Source organism: Spea bombifrons, chromosome 11, assembly GCF_027358695.1.
Source record: "Spea bombifrons isolate aSpeBom1 chromosome 11, aSpeBom1.2.pri, whole genome shotgun sequence".
In the NCBI taxonomy this organism is placed as follows: domain Eukaryota; kingdom Metazoa; phylum Chordata; class Amphibia; order Anura; family Pelobatidae; genus Spea; species Spea bombifrons.
The window spans coordinates 1,045,057-1,065,347 of record NC_071097.1 but is presented as its reverse complement, the minus strand read 5'-3'; the positions used below and the strand labels follow the sequence as shown (position 1 = coordinate 1,065,347).

Sequence of the window (20,291 nt, the reverse complement as noted above, 5' to 3'; positions counted from 1 at the left end):
AATCCGACTTATATAAAATGGGGAGGGTGGGTACTGAAGATCACCGCTATGATGTGTGCCAGCCACAATGGTGAATGCTGGGTTCTCCCGGGTCATAACCCAGGACATGGTGGCCAAGGAATCTGTCGAGAGGGCAGCCACCTCTACTATAACTGCAGTGAAGCCTGACGGTATCCACCTGACTCCATACCTGCAGGTTCTCATTCATCTAGACTATCCGCCGGGCCTATATGTTCCTTCCTCACTCAGACTTTCTCAAGAAGGACTCAATTGGGGCAACAATCTTTCTTGGGTTTGGGTCCAGATGCCACCATAGAAGGGTGTTCCTTTGACAAAGTAGAATGAGAAGGACCAACGACCAACCCTCATCCCCTCCCACCAGATTTTCCATAAACACACAGCACATGTGCAAAATAATCATATTAGGTGATGGGGGGGACACCCAGAATTGGGGGGGATTCCTGTATACGCCGAAATACAAGGAATTAAAGATATGACAGTCAACAATCAAATTTGTTTGCCGTAATCTAGAAACGTGCGTCTCAAAACCACCCCCCCAAAAAATAAAAGATAAATGAAAGGCTTTATTTTTTATTATAATAGGACGACTATATTAAATTAAAAGAAAATGGGACACAGATACGAGCTTCACACACAAACACACACTTACATCCAGCTGTAAGAATTCAATTTGGAAACCATCACAGCCGACTGAGAGAAGACAGCAAAGTCATATTGCTGCAACGCTTAGATTATCAATCATCTTGACATATTATTGGCTTTATCACTACACATACCATTAAAATGATGTCTGGCCGGGAATGTCAGGAGGCAGACATTAAACAGGCCAGGAATAAAAGAAGAAGAAGAAAAAAAAAAGAAGCAGATCACAGACGGCTAACCGGTGGAGTTCGCTTTCCGCGTTGAAATTAGTTAAGGGCTCGAGAAAGTCCGGGTGTTGCTGCCTTTGAAGAGATCTCGAAGCCGAAGAACGTGGCGTGTGGAGTTCCGATGGAGTTCTAGAATGTGCGGGCAACCAACATTAACTGAATCCTGAGCGGGGACGGAGGGGGGACTAGACTCCTTCGCGCCCGAAGGCGCACCCCAAAGTCAGAAACAGCCGTCGGTTACCAGAGGTCCGCCATCATTAAAGGTCCATCATCATTAAAGCAATTTTGCAAATTAAGGGGATTTTGGGATAAATGGATTTTTAAGTCGGCTACTAGGTTATTAAAAAGAGCCATCATGGCTCCTTACGGAAGCCACTTCACCCTAACAAAAAGGAAATTTTATTCAATAACTATAAATTCCACCATGACCACGGTGAAATTTGAGGGTAGAAGTTCCTCAAAATCCACTTTCTGACGGTCGATTCTGTGAAATTATGGGGGAAGATGGCCCTATAAATAATAAAGATCCAGACCATCATCGTCGAAGCTGGAAAAGACGCTTTCAAGAACTCAAGCGGCGAGGGATCTCAAGAAATGATTCTTGCCGATGGGACTTTTTGGCCACAACCTGCGACGGGCACACGAGGGCCTTTCTTTCTACTGCTTCGGAAGATACATAGAGGAATTTGAAGATATTTTCCATTTTGGTTCAGAAGAGTTTCATCATTTATTTTATTTTTTTGGGGCCATTATACCACAAAAGAAAGAACTATAGAAAAAAAAATCCAGAATAATGAAGTTGACAGTTGGGAAATTAGCATTTCTAATGAGTCATAAAAACAGCCCTTTTGTTCTTTCGACTTGTAAGAAAGCTTTTGAAATGTAATTACAACATGGCATAAAATATATTAAAAAAAAAGAGAGAGAATACATTTGATTTTACTGAAGGCCGTGAACAATATTGTCCTATTTTATCGTAACAGGGAGCCTGAAGACATCCTTTTCAGTATTTCAATGAGCTCCGTTCAATAAACGCTTAAGTCCTTCAAGCTTTTAAATGTATTAGAGTGATTATGATATCATCGAGTTGAAGCACTTCAAGACTTGGAGAGTAATTTTCCTTCTTACCGCCTGCACGGGGCTCTGACAATAAAAAAAAAATGTGAATTGATACAAATTTCATCATCAACATTCCCCCTTGAATTTATTCTCAGAGAACTCTTCTGAAATATATACAAAAACGCAGAGAGGAAGCCTTCTTCATCCAGAAAGACAAAAAGCCCAAAGGCATGGGGATTTGTAACGATCTTCCATGGTGCCAATGGGTTTAAGAAGTAACGTTTGTGAAATTGGAGGCCTGCAGACAAAAGACATTTAGCTTCAAAGCCTTAAAAGTTACAAAAAGAATCAACCCTGATAGAGGTTGGACAGTTAAGATAAAAAGGGTTCCCATTGTTGAGTCAGATCTTCTCAATATAGAAGTTCAACATTTTGGATGGTAGAGAAGCCAGTATCTTGTGGGCTTACCGCCTCTCTGGATACCGCTGGATTTGCCCACAGAACCTTGCCCAGTCCAGACAGAACTAAAGTTCATGGAAGACGCTGATGAACCGGCCCTTCATCAGGACCTCAACGCAGCTAATCAAGGTGTCTACAGAAAAACGTGTCGAGGAGACACTCCAACATTTTAGGTTGAGCCAGACCTTCCGTAGGTCACATGACACAAACGGTACACTATAGGCGGACAAGCCGGCCATTTGCTCCTATGTGGTCATCCTATGGTGGTTCTTTAACAAGGTGGATCCTCATGCCACCAACGGTTTTGGTTCTTCTATGGATCTTTCACAATCGTCGTCCCTGGACCTTGAGATAGCCCATGGTCCGATTGTACGAAAGAAGACATCTTCGCGCCGAAGACGCTCGATTCCACCACCGTCTACGGTCTCCGAGGCTAAATCTACAGCTAACGTCAATTCCTCTTCGGCGCAAGTTGAGACCAGTCTATCTCGCTGCTCATGTCCTGCCTGTTCTGAGCTTCCTTTAGTTGTCAAAACCAAAAAAAAAAAAGAAAGGACTGCCAAGTCAAGGCATGAATTAGTTTAGGAAAATGTGATAAGCAATTATTTGCCATTTTTTTTCTCCTTTTCTTTCTAAGAGCTTTTTACACTAATGCAACCGCACTTTGCATAGCAAATGCCCACATTTGCATTGCAAGTTTGCAAGTTGCTAGGAAAACCTTCTCGGAGCCTGCCAAGGCCTTTCATGTCGCTTTGTCTTGTTTCCACTGGAGCAAAAGCGAACATTGCTTTGACAGATAGCGAGGCAGCCTTGAAGTGGTCCTCTCAACGAGTCTTGAGAGGGAAAGGAGAAAAAAAAAATTATCACAAAGCCGGGGACTTCTTTTTTTTTAAAGTGCATTCGTGATTAGGTTACAATCGAGATAAAAGCTGATTTTGTCACCGAGCGTGCCCGTCGCGTATGGAGGACGGAAGGTAAAAAACACAAATAGAAACTCGACTGGCTTTGCCCACCACCTCGTGTTCTGGGATTTAATTAGAAAAGGCAGGCATTAATTCTGCGCGTTGGATTAAAGCTGCTGTCCCGCTCAGACGCACGGGACGGGGTCTTTCACAGTTAATTTGGGTCTATTTTTAATCTGGGTTCCTGGTGAAGACCGCCGGTGAGGCTAAGCAAGGACACTTTGCGCACCGAGGTCGGTTAGGAACTTGTGATGCCATCGTACGGACGCTCTCATTAGGATTTTAACATTTTCTGGCACCGGCGAGAGGATTATCAATTCACATGTGAACTTATCCCTTATTAAACTTTTTACTAAAGGGGTCAGCTAACAAGAATGATAAACCTTCAGCTTCACGCATCACATGATGGCTTGGCTTGCTAGGTGGCCGCAATCATACCGCCTCACGCCAAAAAACAGTGCAATAGAGATCGTAAAAAAAAAATAAAGTCTCTACATAAATTGAAGTAATAACGCCCGTGGGAGTCAAGACATTTCAAGGTTAAGAGATGGACAGGAGCTGAACCTTCGGGATCGCGCTATACGCAAGGTTCCAAGATTCTTCAGCCCTACTTGGGTGGCCTGCCCGGGACATGGAGATCTCCCGCTCCTCGTCTAAGATAAGCAAAGCTGGCTTTAAACATAGAAAACGCAGGACTCAGACCCATTCAGACCCATCTAGCCGCCCATTTTCCCCGCCGTAAAGACCGTTGGTCTCGTCTTAGATTCGGGAGCCATGTTGTCTACCCAATCCATGTTGAAATGGAACAGGACACTGGAACAGAGCATTTTGCTGGTACCAAAATAACATTTCTGTAGCACCAAAAGACATCTGAACACTAAATCAACTTGGCCCGCAGCTCCTGCCCCCGCTGGGTAACCTTGCCAGAATTGAAATTGCCATGGGGAGGGTATAAGTCTGACCTAAGACGAGAGCGAGCAAGGTCTCGGTCTTTACAGGCAGAAAAATGGGCAGACTAGATGGGCCGAACGGTTCTTATCGAAAAGGATCATGAGAAAAAAGAGCAACGCTCACAACTCAAGGCGAGAAGTTTCTAACGAACGAGCGTGTTTGGAAGGAGTGTGACACAGCAAAGGAACAGTCAGTTCAATCATCAAAAGGTTTCATAGTTTTGACACACAAAGACCTGACAATAACTGACATCGCCGGCTTCTCCAGGCACTCAGCTTCTGCTCTGAAGTCAACGTGAGTGAAGTCTGCAGGCCCTTTTGCCTTCACGGTTTTTGAAGATGCGTTTCATTTAGTTTTGAAGGTGCGCGATTGAGAAGAGGCAGGGGGAAAAAAAAAAGGAGCAATACTGGAAGGTTTTAAAAACTTTGAAGGTTGATGGCTTGTTTTATTATCAGAAGGTTCGGTTTACAAGAGCACCACTGCCTACTGACGTCCAGAAGACCCAAAAACAAGAAGCCTGGTGGAGATAACACTCGACCGGAGACTTTTAAAGGAGAATAGATCGTAGCTGCAAAAAGCAATGTTTAGTTGCTATTAGTAACGATCTGGAGCTGATGGACCTGTGTCCCAAGGACTGACTCTTCCGTGTTGCTGGAGAAGTCCCCTATTTCTGTGCGTCACCAAACAATATTGTAAAGAATGGTGGGACCACTTGGCCTGCGGGCTGTTGGCCATCACCTACATATAGTCAGTCTTCTCCAAGGTACGCGTAAGTATTTAATGCAATGGTGGCGAAAGCTTGTGTTCCAAGACCAGACAGTCCACAGTCACTGTGTTATAAACTTACCTGGTACCCGTTCCCACGAGGCTCATCCTCTCGCTGTCAGGTCTGTTGCACTGTGCTGCGGTTCTCGGCTGACTACTGGGCTGAGACAGTGGAACCGGAAGTGGTGTATCGGGTGACCGCCATAGTTTCGTTGTTTTGGTGACCTCGGCGAGTATATGACCTCGCTTGACTGCTGCCTGTCCTGACCTCTGCTTCATTTTGGACATTGTTGCTGATCTTGCCCTTTGTACCTCGCTTCCGATCCGGTCTGACCTTGGCTCGTGTCTTGACCCTGCTTCTGAGTTTGGCCTGGCTCCTGACGTCTCCTTCAGTTGTATCTTCGTTTTGTTCCGGTGTGTTCGGTCCATTTAGCTTCTACCACACTGGTGGTTTTTGGTGAGGTGTTCCAGGTGGACGCAGCTAAGTCCTGGTGGCCGTGGACTACTCTGTGGCTTAATCCCTGGAGGAAAAGGGGCTGACATCGGTGAAAATCCCCATCTGGGCACCGACCCAACTCCACATAGAGGGTCCAGCAGGACTTGACATAACACACTGAATATACACGTATGTGTGCGTATTATTAATGCCTGGTCTACTGTGACCTTCCGTATGCAGACGGAAGGTCTCGATCTGTCGGACACCAAGGATCGTTCTACGATGATATTAATAAAAGACTTGTGTAACAGCACCAATCTGAAATGATCTAAATAAGCTTCGCGGAAGGTGCTGTGTTTTGCGAGTATATTTCTCCTACGTCTATTATCGTGCACTTAAAGCTGGGTCCGGAGGCATAACAGACGCAAACCGACACGGATTCCTGGAGAGTTCCCCGTGAAAGCGTTTAGAGTTTCCAGGACTTTAAATGCACGAATCAATACGAAATAAATGGTAAGAAATCCACAAATCCCCACAGCAGCTGGCGAACTAAAAGCTTTCATGTCAAAGTGAGGGACGTCGGGTTTACCGAGGCCTGAGGTTTTTGAGACGTTGCTGACGGGTTCGGCGGTATAAATCACGGATAGCGAAGCACCCATCAGTCGCGACAGAAAGAGCGTAGGATATTCAGCCCGGGGTTAAGCTTTCAGAGGCTCCGCTTGGTGTGTACGATGTAGCTTTTATTTATCACAGACCGGATCAGAAATTCCACCCGCATAATCCCAAAGCTCAGCAACCTCTACAAACCACCTGACCCGGAGAAGACGGGGCTCGCAGCTCGGAGGCCAGCTGGCCCCGGATAATTAATGGCGGACACCTCTACTTAGCAGAAAAGGATCAGCAGAAGAGATGAATAGTATACAATGTATCTGTTATACATCTATCATAGACATTATTCCTAATTATGTACCAGTAGCCGATGACCCTCATACTGGAAGGTGGGTCTATCCCTTGACCCTTGAGAGGTTGCCCTTGTTTGGCTTAGAAACTACTAAAAATAGGGGGGAAAGGTATTATTTCCATCAATATTAAGGATCAGGCTGTCCGCACTCACTTTATTCTATAAAACTTAAAACGAGCCAAGGCGTACCATGACAAAACGCACTACAAAAAAAAAAATGGCGGCTGCAGACTAGATGGACCAAATGGTTTCTACGTATTAGAGACGGGGTCAGGTTTCGTGTTTGTTAAAAACTTTCCGTTTGAAAGCCGCCGAGGAGAAATGGGTATTTATAACGCTTAACATTAATGCTTTACCGAGATCCAGTTGTCTGCCGAGAAGAAAAATAATAATAATAATAAACGCCAGCAAACTCAACAATAGGTTCATGTGTTAATGTGAAGCAGCATGAAAACACGCAAGCCTTCGTACTTGTTCACACATAAGCCACTTACTGACTAACATCTCCGTATTAGAGGCTCACACGTGGTGGAACTGAAGACACGCACAAAAAATAATTAGGTTCCTAAGCTTAGCGTTGCCAGCTGTACTCTGCACTTGGCATCTCTATAAAAGAGTTTCATCAAGCGGTTTTAGGCTCTGCTACATTTATATCCCCCCCCCTCCGCTCTTCTTGAGAAAATAGGTAATAGAAAACTTTCCTTTCCCGAAAGAACGCGAAGCTCCAGCTCCAGATGTGGAAAAAAGTTCTAATCTCAGCCGTGGTCTGCAGCTAAAACCAACTTTATGAACGGGATACATAAGGTTTTATTAGGACGCCAATGAAGTCGTGGTCCACATATTAGTGGGGGGGGGGACAAATGCAGTTTGGGATGTACGTTTTGAGAAAAAACACTTCCAAAGCTCTCTAGCTTTGACGCTTCCTACGGACATTGAGCTGAGGCCATAATCAACCCATCATAACATGGCAGGCAAAACTCTTCTGAGTGGTCTTCTGGTTTTAGAGCTCAAGAGGGCATCCCTGTGGACTTCAACAAGAACGTGTCAAGATGAAGAAGACAAAGAAGTGATTACTGGGTTAATATCAGGGTGGCTTGCGTGGACCGAGGGTCCTTCATCCATATACTTTGGGCTGAGGTGGGGAGTTGAAGGGTTTGGTTCTGAGATGTAGACTAGGAGATAACAAATATGGAGAAACAGGACTTTCGAGTTCCAACCAACTCGGCCAAACCCATCGCATGAATCACTTATTGAAAAGGAATATAACGTTATTTTAGCCACGTTCTAAAAATGCACCATTTTTGATATTTGTAGGTGAATATTAGAGAGTTACAGACAGCAACAGAGTCTGGAAGCCTATAACCAATTCTGATTTTGTAAAGCATCTCCCACCAGAAGGCTTGCAGGCGATTTTTATGACATTTTTCCATTGAAGATCATGACAGTCTTGATGGGCACGGCTAAGCCATAGAAACGTAGACATTGCCGGCCCCATTCGGCCCATCCGGCTGCCCAATCGAGTCTTAGTCGTTGGTCTCGTCTTAGATTCAGGATGTCTATCCCATGCATGCTTAAATTTCCTCAAACTTTTTTTTGTATCTCAAGACTTTGCCCAACTGGGACTCTCTAGAAAATTGGAACACGGTTAATATTTCTGGACGGCTACCCCCAAGGGTAAATATACCACCGGAGACCGAAACAGCATTTAGACACTGAGGTCAGGAACACGGAAATCTTTCCACCTACCGTCACGGAGATTTAGTACGTGGTGGATGATGGAAGAACCGTCACCTTTTTTTAATTTTTTTACATTTTTTTTTACATCTTTTCCAAAAACACCACATTAATCCTCCTCCCGTCCACAATCCCCGAATGGCAAATTGGGGGGGGGGGGAGCAACGAGTATACTTCTGCCAAGGAATGTAACATTTACATAAAAAAAAATAAAAAATGACATCACGTCAACGTTAAAAAAAAAATGAAAAACAGTTTTTCCGAGCCTCGTTTGACAAGGAAAACGCTAAACCGTGCGCGCGGTGAAATTTCATTACTACTAATAATAAGAAGGGCTATTATTACACGTAATTAACTTAAAAGGTGCCAAACGTTCACCGGAAACCCGAGAGGCCGCGCGCCATTCCCCCCCCCGAGCCTCCGTTATTTTCCTTGTACCTGCGCGCCATCGCCCCCCCCCACGAGCCTCCGTTATTTTCCTTGCACCCGGGTCGTATCGGGGAGACAGGCTTTGCTCGTGATAAACGCTGTTGAACTCCTTAAATTGAATTTATATGATAAATCTATCCAGGTCGCTTTTATTTTCTCTCCCCCAACCCCCCACCCCCCCCGCCATACCTTCTACCGCGATAAGAACAGCCGGGGCATATTTAGTAAACGTCTCCCAACAAAAGAGTGTATTAAGTCGGAGATAAAGGACCGGCATTAAAGTTATCTAAACATATGTTTCTTTGTCGGAGTCAGACAAGTCAAAGCTTCCGGGAGGCAGAAACGGGGGGGGGGGATAATGAGAGGTACGAATGGTCTTTAAATTCGTCAAGTCTTGTTTTTTTTGTTTGCCGAGCGAAGCAGGATGAAGCATTTGCGGCGGTATTTTGGGAATGAACTCGTATCGTGATCTCGGCGAGGTGAGCTATCGCTGCATCTACAGGATTCCTTGTTAGCGCTGCGAGGGGCACAATCCATTTCTGACAGTATCTGGACAGCTTTACAAACGACGACGCCGCTTAAAAATCACCCACTTTTCTTTTTTCCTCGTACCGTAAATGGCTTTCTTTCTTTCTTCGTTTTTTTTTTTCTGCCCCCCCTTCCTCGATTTTAGCTTTTCTGATACTCACAAGCGATCGTGCTTTTTTTTTCTCTTTCTTTCTTTCTTAATCTCACCTCTTATCGGTTACAGCAAACAAAAAGAGATTTCCAGAAAGAAAGCCGTCATTTCATACAACGGCAGAATTTATTCTTTCTAACATTAATTCTCTCTCTTTTCCTCTTTTTTTCCTCTTTTTTCGTTTTTTCAATTTTCATTAATGTCTAATAGAAATAAACCTTGGGAGAAATGGGGGGGGGGGACACTTTCTCTTTCAATCTTAAACAGATACAAATCAGAATTACTATATATGTATATATTTTTGGGATGTATGCAATTTAATGCCCGTCTGGAGTGTTACCGCGATCTCCGATTAAGTTAAACATTACTCTTCCCTTCGTCGGGCTAATTAAGGTGGAAAATAAGCGCGTATTTTTCATCGCGCCGTACCCGGAACGCAGCTATTCACGAAATATTATTCCTAAAGAGTTGTGACGGATGCGGGGAGAAGGCAACATTTCAATTCCCCTGTTTTATTTAGCCGCTAATTTTTGTCTCGTTTCCGAGCGGACTTTTTTTTTTTTCTTTTTTTTTCCTCTCTACTTTCATTTAATATGTGCATTTTTTCCCCTTGTAATCAGCCATCGAAGATTTCTCATTTTGGGACTCCGCGTACGCCGTTTAAACCAGTTTTTTCCCCCTCTAAAACGACGCCCTTGGATATTCTAAAATCAAGCCGTTTCCTAATTAATGGAGCCTTCGATCCTGCCTGCTTGAAATCAGATATTATATGTTACGCCGCCTCGTTAATTAGTGGCGTGTATATTTAGCGGAAAGAAGCACGTTAATAAATTATATATATACCCATCCACACGTTTCGCCGAGGAGAAGTAAAGTTGTGGGGGGGTTTTGAGAGGTTTCTCATACAATAAACTATGCAGATGCTATGGGCCAATTAAAGGTGTGAAAGGAGAAAAAAGGGATATTTTTAATTAAAATTTACTAGCATATTCTGGGCCACGTCTGTTTATCCGCTGAAACCCTGTTAAATTATAGCGGGAACTTCGAAGACTCTGGTGGCGCCATATTCCCTCTGGGGAGCCCAATGCCATAACCCCATAATGAGGGATCCAGTGGACAGGTGAATTATGGGTCATAGCAGATATATCCCACAGCCAAGGCATGCACGGCCCAACCTGAAGGCAACTTGTCAAGGCAGAGAGTGTCGACAGAGAAACAGGCTGTATAACAGGGTTCCAGATCCACGTCTTGGACAGAAATACCACCGGGTACGCCGGGTAATCATGCGCAGACACCACACTCTGCCGTACAGCAAGCTGCTTCATGGTGGCCGCCATCGAGTAACCCAACCGAGGTGCTCTATGAAGCTCTGCTCGGGTTTTACCAAGACTGGGGAGACTGAAGAAATTGATCCACCGATCGAAGAAATAACTGGATCCCTTTGAGCTCCTCACCGGTTGGAAAGTCAGTCTGCCCGGACCTCCCAAAAGGATTCTACGTTACACGCTATTGTATCAATAGAGCGCCTGAAGACGCTGCAGCGCTACTACAACAGGTTAAGACATACTAGAGAAGAAGAAGCCATTCCCAACACGAAGAGCAAATAACACGCATTGATAGGCTCACTAAAGCAGGTTGGTACTGGGATTTTATGAAGCGAATCCCTCGTTAGAGTAGGCATTGACCTGGCCACCGGTCACGACGATGACTCTTTTAGCCTGGCTAATAGAATAAGAACCTGATGGTCCACGATTCTGGCTCAGGTGTCGGGAAATAGACTGTAAGCTTACGAGCCGGGCCCTCTTTCCCTGATGCATCGGTTCGTCTTAGTCTGTCAGTTCTAGTTTTGCCAGACCCTTCGGGCGTTAAGACTGTAGGAAGCGCTGCGAGAAACGTCTGGGGCCATACAAACAAAAAAAAATAAAAGTAATAAAAATAATAATAATAATAATAAATAGCTTAAGCCGACACTTAAAATCTTCCCTTCCGAGTAGAGTCTCAAAACCAAACATGCAAAATAATAATAGAAGAATATATAGGAGAAGACAATTCCCCCCCCCCAGATCCTGGTCTTCAGTCCAGAAAAAAAAAAAGACTCTAAATCGCCAGGCTTCGAAACGCACGGGAATCAAAATGTACAATTTTCCGCAGCTGCTGACACATGGGGCTCAAAAGAACGTAATGAATTAGAGAAGACAGATGAGTAAGCTACGTGTACCGGAGTAATACTATAATGTGCTTCAGATATGAATATCAACTGACACCGGTGACAGGCCCTACAAGGTTTTATTTCATTTCGTGCTGTATCTAGGCTTTCATACTTTATCTTCTTTTGTTCTCTTTTCATCAAGTTCCCCGGCATCTCGCTCTGACAGCCCGACACATTTAAGGCACTTTCGTTTCCAATGAAAGTTATCGTGCTTGATTTGCCATTAAAATGCAAAACGGCTGCCAGCGCAGGTAAATGTAGGTACGCTTAAAAGGTTGGATCGGCAAACGCGAGAGCGGAAAATTCTACCTGACCGGGATTTTTTTTTTTTTCGTGTTTTTTTTTTTCTCGAAGCGCGAGTGAAACGACCGATTTTCTTTTGGCGGGTAGAGTGGTGAACGAGACAGAGACAAAGAAGGGGGGGGTTACAAAATGTATCATGTTTAGTTCCTGGTGGCAACACGGGGTAAGTGTCCAACGTCAAAATCCCAAATGCAAATGGTGGATCTCACCACGTTGGCATCAAACTCAACCTCACAGACGAAAAAGCTGAAATCTCCTCCAGCGTTCTCCATCATAGATGGTCCTACAGGTCCACTACTGGCCACGGTCATGAGAGTTTAGGTTTGTTACCTACCTTTCTTCAGGTGGTATCACAAAATAAGCCAGGCGCATCTTATTGGTGGGCTTCCCAATCCAGAAATCCATATTTGAATATCATTTAGCCCACAGTGTCATGACCTCCACCAGCGTTCTCCACCATATATGGTCCAACAGGTCCACTACTGCCCTCAGTCATGAACGTTTAGGTGCGTTACTTACCCTTCTTCAGGTGGTGTCGCAAGACACGTCAGGCGCTTCTTACTTATCGGTCAGTGTCCAGGGCTCCTCAATCCAGAAGCCCATACTTGAATATCAATCAGCCCACAGTGTTATCCCTTCTCCACCATAGATGGTCCTACAGGTCCACTACGGTCCACGGTTGCTTATTACTTATCTTATCACTGGGTTCCTCCATCCAAGTCCTTCCTTGTGCGTGGACTTGATCGGGATGAACCGGTAACACACTTGAAGGTCCTAAGTATTTGAGCTTCTTTGAAGGTCAGTAATGACACCAAAATATGCCCTATAGCTGTCTGAACACACAGATACCTCATACTCCAACCGTGGTCAAAAAGCAGCATTACGAGACACCACCTGTCCATATAACTCAACGCTCAGCGACACCAATGAGATGTTCCAACGTCTACCAGAAGCCACATACTGCATCTCCGCTTGTAACAAAGTATCCCTATGGGGTTCATTCGCTAAACGGTGAGATGCGGTGAGACACATGAATTTCCTAGGTATGCCGCAGCCCGTCGGTAGCATCTTACTGCCATGCTGTCATCTGCTTGTGGCCACTAACTTTGTAGACCCTGCTGGCGGAACATAACTTAGAAGCTCTCTCATTATTTCAATGAGAAGCGCAGCATTTACAGTTATTATTTCTTTTCATCGTGTCCTCTACAAGCCCTAAAGGCTCTCACTTAATAAAAATATGAAATCTCGGCAGAAAGGTCTTTAGTCTTGTGATTTTAAATAATTCAACTGGATCTTGGCGCATAAATATTTAATCTTGCAAATTGATTTCCGAGAGAACCACAAGCGGAAGGAAACATATTAAAGTCATGTCATCTTTTCTTCTTTTTCTACTCAAAACACACAGCGTGGTTTAAAACTACAAGGAAACAGTGAGTACAGGGAGAGGGGGTGGTAGAAATGGGCAGTATGTGGGTCATCCTACCCTTTGCCCGTCAATGTATACCCTTACTGAAGACCGTGGCAGCGTCGGGGAATCACGACCCCCACAATCCTCCACAGAACTTCTTTGTAGTTCAAACAAAATCTATAAAACTCCAATAATCCTTCTTCAGGGATCTGTATCTATAAGCTGAAGGACACGAGGTTTGTTTTCCTTGGTTCCTTGTTAGTTCCTTGGAGAACTGTGGGTCTTCAGACACGCATATCAAAAACCCTCAAGCACAGCATAGGGGTTAACACTATGTAGACCCCAAAAATACGTCTAAAAACGCGATAAGGAGGAAAATAAAAAATAAAAAAAGCTTTTATCCTTTTCTTTTTGTATTATGATGGCCTACTATATTAAGGTCAATTAGAGACAGTATTACGGTAATTTAGGCATTAGAACAAGAGGTTGTGATCTAAAACTAGAGCGTCTGAGACGTAATAATGTAAGGAAGTTTTACTGTACTGAGATGGCGGCAGATACATGGAACAGCCTCCCAGCACAAGTGCTAGGGGGTAATACAGTGAGAGTATTAAACATGCATGGGATAGACATACGGCTCCTGAATCTAAGACGAGACCGACGACTGGTTAAGGTTTGAGTCGTTACAGCAGGAGGAAGGGGCCGGATGGGGCCGATCTGCCAGGAAAGGTTCTGGGATTCTATGTGTTTGTAGTTGTATCGGCGCACGTAAAACATTTATTCCGTCGGCACAAGAAAGGGTGGAGGATAGCGCTGGGAACGTCTTGGGCTGTGCCAATGGGTCTAAAAACAGCAAATAAACCCGTAGGCAGCGATGCCCTCGACCCGTTCCGATCCCCCGCCGGCCGGGCGCACGAAAACTTCCGGCTGCCAATTCCACGGAACCAGGAGGGAAGCGGCGACGGAGATAAATCAATTAGCCTGCTAATTTCTGCCATCTCGTTTATTTAAGCCGCGCGCCGTATTTGTAGTAATTGACTACAATTATGTTAATTACCAACTCCGCCATAATTACTGTATTTATTGTAATTGATCGCGCGGTGTACCCACAGCAATGCTGGCATTTTGTCGGGCATCAAAAAAAAAATAAAAAAAAAAGGACGAGGCTCTGCTCTCGAAACTAAATAAAAATCAGAATAAGAAAGGGGGGGGCCACGCGATGCGCTATTAGCAATTGAATAGGGTAAGTTGGATTTTACGCCCCGTTAGCTTGAAAGCACCGGTTCATTAAGGATATTAATTTTCTGATAACGACACATTGAAGCATGACATACCGGCTCCGTATCTATAGGGCTTCAGGATTACGAGCGGCTGACAGTTTCAACAGCTAAAGTGAAATCAATTAAAAAGGAAAAAGAAAAGAAAAAAAAAAAAAAACACGCCGCATTCACAATCGCAGAAGACGCGTAACTACCTCCGACTTCAATTTCCGCATGACAATTTTTTTTTATATTTTTTTTTTATTTTTTTGAGAGAGAAAAAAAAAAAAGTAAATAAAAAAAATATATATATATAATAATAATAATAAAATAAAAAAAAGGCCAGGGAGATTGGCAGGTCAAGAAAGAAGTTTGAAACCGACCCGACTTTTTTTTTTTTTTTTTTTTTTGCCTGTCACGTCGAGGTTGCCACAGTCGGTGCAATAACTGCTTCAATCTGCCAGCTGCCACGAGGTGATTTTTAATCTCCCGTCAAAAAAAAAAAAAAAGAAAAAAAAATAATTCTTTTATTCTATTTTCTCCGCATTAACATGTCAGCTTTATTGATCGAGCGTCTTCCAGCTTCCACAGCAGGGCACTGCGTTCTTATGCCTAAAGGGGGACTTTGATGTCCTCTCGGCGCTCCCCCGGCCAAATAATGTACATACTAAATGGATTTAATGCCGAAAGTGTGTTTCCGTGTGACAGCTACATTAATAACAGCCGTCCGCGCTGATAAATATGCATTTCTGACGATCGGGAGATAACTCCATTCTCCCCTTTTATTCTCCTGTCTGCTCCCGAGCCTTGATTTTCCGTAATTACCCCGTAACCATTATCGCTACCTTTTCTCCCAAATTGATCCGGCATTTAAGTGTCACCGTCGGGCAGGGCCGGCAATATTCCCACCCGCTGTGACGGCGTCGGCAAAACGGAGGCCGCGCAAGATACTCGAGAAATAAAAATGAAAAAAGCAGAGATTTGGAGGATTCTGCTGAGTCTACGGCCGGCTTTTATTCTGCGGACGCACGACCTGCGATGACATCATAAGGCGATGGGTGATGATGGGCACAATGCTGACAACGTTTAATGGGTTAATGCTATGCAATATCACGCTCCAGGAAGTTTTTGGGGGAATATAAGCCAACTTTTTGTCCTTTTTCCGCAGACGTGGGCCTTCCTACGGACTTGGTAGAGAGTTCCTGGAAGGAAGTTGATGTTCCGCCCGCCATAGGGGCCAGGACTACCTGTCCAATAGGGACACTTCCATTTTCCGCAGCTCCGCTTCTTCTCCTTCCATCTTCTTTCTTCGTCCGTTTCTCCAGGGTATCAGCCCCGCTAACCGGGTCCCTCGGAGCGCTTCCGCAAAAGGGGAGGAGCCTCCACGTACACCCTCTCCCCGATCGGAGGAGCGAGGGAGAGACTGTCTGCGTGGTGCACCAGAGGGTACCTGGATGACGAAGCCGATACCGGCAAGGGGAGAAGCGGAGCTGCGGAAAAAGGGACAGGACACGGAAGCGGTGGACAGAGAAAGTAAGGAGACATTGAGATAGAGTGAATGAGGGCGTGAGAGAGTGAGCGTGAGTGTGAGTGACAACAAATCCAGTTTCTGAATGGAAAAAACCCTCCGAATTTAATCCGAGCCGCATAGTTCGGTATGTATAAGGTGCGCGTGTTACATGTGAGGGCACAGGAGGTCTTCTTGTCATGGAGGAGGTGAGTGAAGCCCTGACCTCACAGGCTTACTCATTCATCGCCATTTGACTACACCAGGGGCTGACACCCAGAACAAATCTCATTTAACACTCTGCGAGAGCGTCTCCTCCAGGCCTGCCACGTCGAATGAAATTCTTTGAGCGTGACGAGCTACCGAGGACGCCCAGAACACACGAGTTATTGTCCAGGACCGTTGAGAATGGCTCCAGAGGATGAGTGCACGCTACCGCACCACCGCCATTAACTTTTAATATGTTTTACAGGGGTGGTGGGGGGTGATGCACATGTGACCTGTCAGGAGACACGGGAGATACGAGGAACCCTGACCTCTACGAATGGCCGAAAAAAGGTTTTCAGGAGAAAATTGAGGGCGTTTTGCGCTTATTTTGCTATTCAGAGGCTTCCGTTCAGCGTTTTCTTTCGTCATCTTTGAGATCACCATTTCTACGTTATTTACATGGCCTTTCTCAGCTCCCAACTACCACTCGATGACTATTTTTGTGTCTTAGGGAAGTAAACCCCACATAGGACCGATCGATATGTATTCGCAGGACTTTCTCATTAAATGATTTTCCTAGCACTACCGCATTTAAGGTAAAAATTAGCAATTTTGCTTTCCCCCAAATGCATAACTTTGACCAGATCTCATCGCTGGTGAGTAGTGTATTACTCGTAGGCCTTGACTTGGGTCTAACATAGAGACATACCCCTGGGCCTTTCTTTATTAATCTGCTTTGTGTTAATCTACCTTTAACATGTTGTAGTTTAGCGACTTCCTTATATGTGCCGACCCCACTGTCCATGAAGGGGTTACAATTCCTACATGACTCCATGGGCCACAGATAAACAACCCAACCTCCCCCGAATACCCTTCCCTGGCACAAAGCAACCCAGTTTATCACAACCTCCACCATTGATGGTGGATTCCAAAGTCCTCAATGTGAAAAATGCTCCTTCAGATGGAGTCATGGTTTCTCTAACCTTAAGACTCAGCGACAAAGATCTTTTCATGAACCATCATAGCACCAAAAATCCCGGAAGGTTCAACTATATATATATATATATATATATATATATACACATCATGACTTCCCTACCTTAATAAATTGAAGCTCAGGTCAAGTCTCTTTGCAAGACGTCCATATTTCCTGGCCAGGAACCCTGGGAACTCCGTGCAGTCCTTTCCAATGTACGATACCTGGCCAAAAGAGAAGAATAGATACAGCTGTAGGCCAGCCATGGGTGGTGTCCGTAGAGACATGGAAGAAAGAGACAGGGCTGATAACATCGTACCAATGCAAGGAGTAAAAATATTTGATGGGAATCGGCTCCTGTCCTTTTTCTAAGTCCTGGAAGTCACTCGGACCCAGGTTTCCTCAAATGATGCCAATCCTGGTCCTCACCGTACTACCCCATTATAATGATGATGGTGCGGAATCTTTGAGAAGACTAGGTGAAGAACATCTACAGAGTCCAAGGCCGATCCCTAGACTAGTAGACTACTAGGCAAAGACTGGTAGGATAGGGTTCCATAAAAGGTCCTTCAAAAATAAGGGGCTACGCTGCACTGGGGAAGAGGATGGGGTAAGACTGGTCAGGGGTTTTTTTTTGGTTATGAGCCCCTAGGGGTCAATTTAATACAATTTAATTTAATAAGCCAACCTGGCTCCTGGGATTTGTCCAGCCAAGCGTGTCCAGAGCCATTAAAACACCAGTCCCGGGGCACAATTGAGATCATCACAAGACTTCCCGCTAGCCCATTGTATACATTGGACCATGAAGACACCAAAGGGACACAGCGCTGAAGACCCCCAGCCTCCAAGAAGAAGGACACTAAGATTCTACGGCTCTTGAAGGCATCTCTGCGTCTCCTCATAAGGTGAAGTCAATGGGGCCCCCGACTGTAGCCCCACAGTGCACAGATGGCCCCAGGTTGTGTAAAAATAACCAAAACATGGGCTTTCTGATCAAAAAGGAGAGGGTGTGAAAGGTCTCAAGAACCAGTAATAATCTGCCTCAGTGTGGAGGTTCTTTGAGGACGAGCACTTGGAATATTGTTACCGAATTGATGGCCGTGAAACACACACAGGGCAATATGTTTAGCTGGATGGCAAGCAATTGTATAGATCAAGGCCCAGCCCTGCTTTTTGGGGCAAAAAAATAACTATGCAGGACCATATCGAGCTTCTTCCATCCACTTAAGGTTAATTTGCATACAGAGCCGTGTCTCAATGTCATCGTATTTGAAACAAACCCCCCCCTCTTGATCTGTACATTTGCTTGAAACCACAATGTATTAATAAATACATTTTGAGGCAAAATGCGGACTTTGACGTCCGGACGGAGTCCACGAACACTCACAGAAACGAAAGCACATGTTGCGTAAGCTGCGGGTACGCCTGGGGACTTCCTCATGTATCAGCACAAAAACATTATTTAACAATTGGGGGGTTTTGCCCTATTGTGGGTATATACTTGGTATTTTTGCCCCTGTCCTGGGTATATACCTAGTATTCCTGCCCCTTTCCCTAGGAACATGCTCGGTATTTCTGCCCCGGCAGGGCTGATCCCCAGGGCCAGGGTAAATAGCAGGGCATGGGGCAGTTAGCTTTATATTGAATAAGTTGGGGTATCTCCGGTTCCATCATGCTATTTATTTTATAGATTTTAGAATCACGCCGACGTTCAGAATCCGAGCTTCTTAAAGCAGAGGAGGGTACATTGAGGAGGAATAAAGCTATTCAAAGTCAGGCCGCTGTGGGGTATTCAGGGCTTCCTACCCCAGTGATCGGGGGTAACTGCCCCAGTAAATACCCAGTGATCAGGGATAACTGCCCCTGTAAATACCCAGTGATCAGGGGTAACTGCCCCAGTAAATACCCAGTGATCAGGGGTAACTGCCCCAGTAAATACCCAGTGATCAGGGATAACTGCCCCTGTATATACCCAGTGATCAGGGATAACTGCCCCTGTATATACCCAGTGATCAGGGATAACTGCCCCTGTATATACCCAGTGATCAGGGATAACTGCCCCTGTATATACCCAGTGATCAGGGATAACTGCCCCTGTATACACCCAGTGATCAGGGATAACTGCCCCTGTATACACCCAGTGATCAGGGATAACTGCCCCTGTATATACCCAGTGATCAGGGATAACTGCCCCTGTAAATACCCAGTGATCAGGGATAACTGACCCTGTAAATACCCAGTGATCAGGGATAACTGCCCCTGTATACACCCAGTGATCAGGGATAACTGCCCCTGTATACACCCAGTGATCAGGGATAACTGCCCCTGTATACACCCAGTGATCAGGGATAACTGCCCCTGTATATACCCAGTGATCAGGGATAACTGCCCCTGTATATACCCAGTGATCAGGGATAACTGCCCCAGTGAATGCCCAGAGATTATGATAACTATCCCCAGGGAATACTCAATGATTTGGGATAACTGCCCCACTGAATACCCAAAGAACAGCCCTGACTGCCACTGCCATCCAAGGGGCGCCAGCCACAACATGACAGCTCCCGGAGGCCCCGCCCCACTAGAGTCGTGACGTCACATCCGCCAGGCCCCGCTGCTCACCTGGGTGTCAGTCACCACCTCTTCCCGTGGCTCGCACATGTCCGTGTCGCGCCCGGTGTCCCCGGTGTGAGTGCCCGGTGTAGCGAGTTCCGGGAGCTGCGCGCGCACTTTCTTCCCCCTTACAGGCGGCTGCAAGAAGCAGGGTCAGCTGACAGGGCGCGTGGGGCCTTGTGCTGCCGGGTCACGTGTTGCATGGGTGCCGGGCCCCGCCCCCTGTGCCACAGAGCTGCCAGTCGGGGGGGGGGTGCAGAAAATGCCAGGGCAGGGGCAAATACTGCATATATATAGAGAGAGAGCGGGGGCAAATACTGCGTATATACATAGAGCGGGGGCAAAATACTGCATATATATATATACACAGAGCGGGGGCAAAATACTGCATATATACATAGAGCGGGGGCAAAATACTGCATATATACACAGCGGGGGGCAAATACTGCATATATACACAGAGCGGGGGCAAAATACTGCATATATA

At 45.4% G+C, this 20,291-nt stretch overlaps 1 protein-coding gene across 2 annotated transcripts in view; it reads right to left on the bottom strand.

Annotated features, from left to right (window-relative positions):
* The window catches only part of LRMDA (leucine rich melanocyte differentiation associated), a 183,589-nt gene extending 163,603 nt beyond the window's left edge, over positions 1-19,986 (bottom strand). The window contains exons 1-2 of one of the 2 annotated variants that reach the window (XM_053450503.1): positions 19,814-19,986; positions 17,318-17,418 (exon numbers count right to left, since the gene is read on the bottom strand). In XM_053450503.1, the coding sequence (XP_053306478.1) occupies positions 17,318-17,418; positions 19,814-19,852 (140 nt within the window). In that variant the 5' untranslated portion in view covers positions 19,853-19,986. Of the gene's footprint in view, positions 1-17,317; positions 17,461-19,813 lie in introns of those variants that run through there. The other variant, XM_053450504.1, reaches the window with a different exon arrangement.
* Between the last annotated feature and the right edge of the window lie 305 nt (positions 19,987-20,291).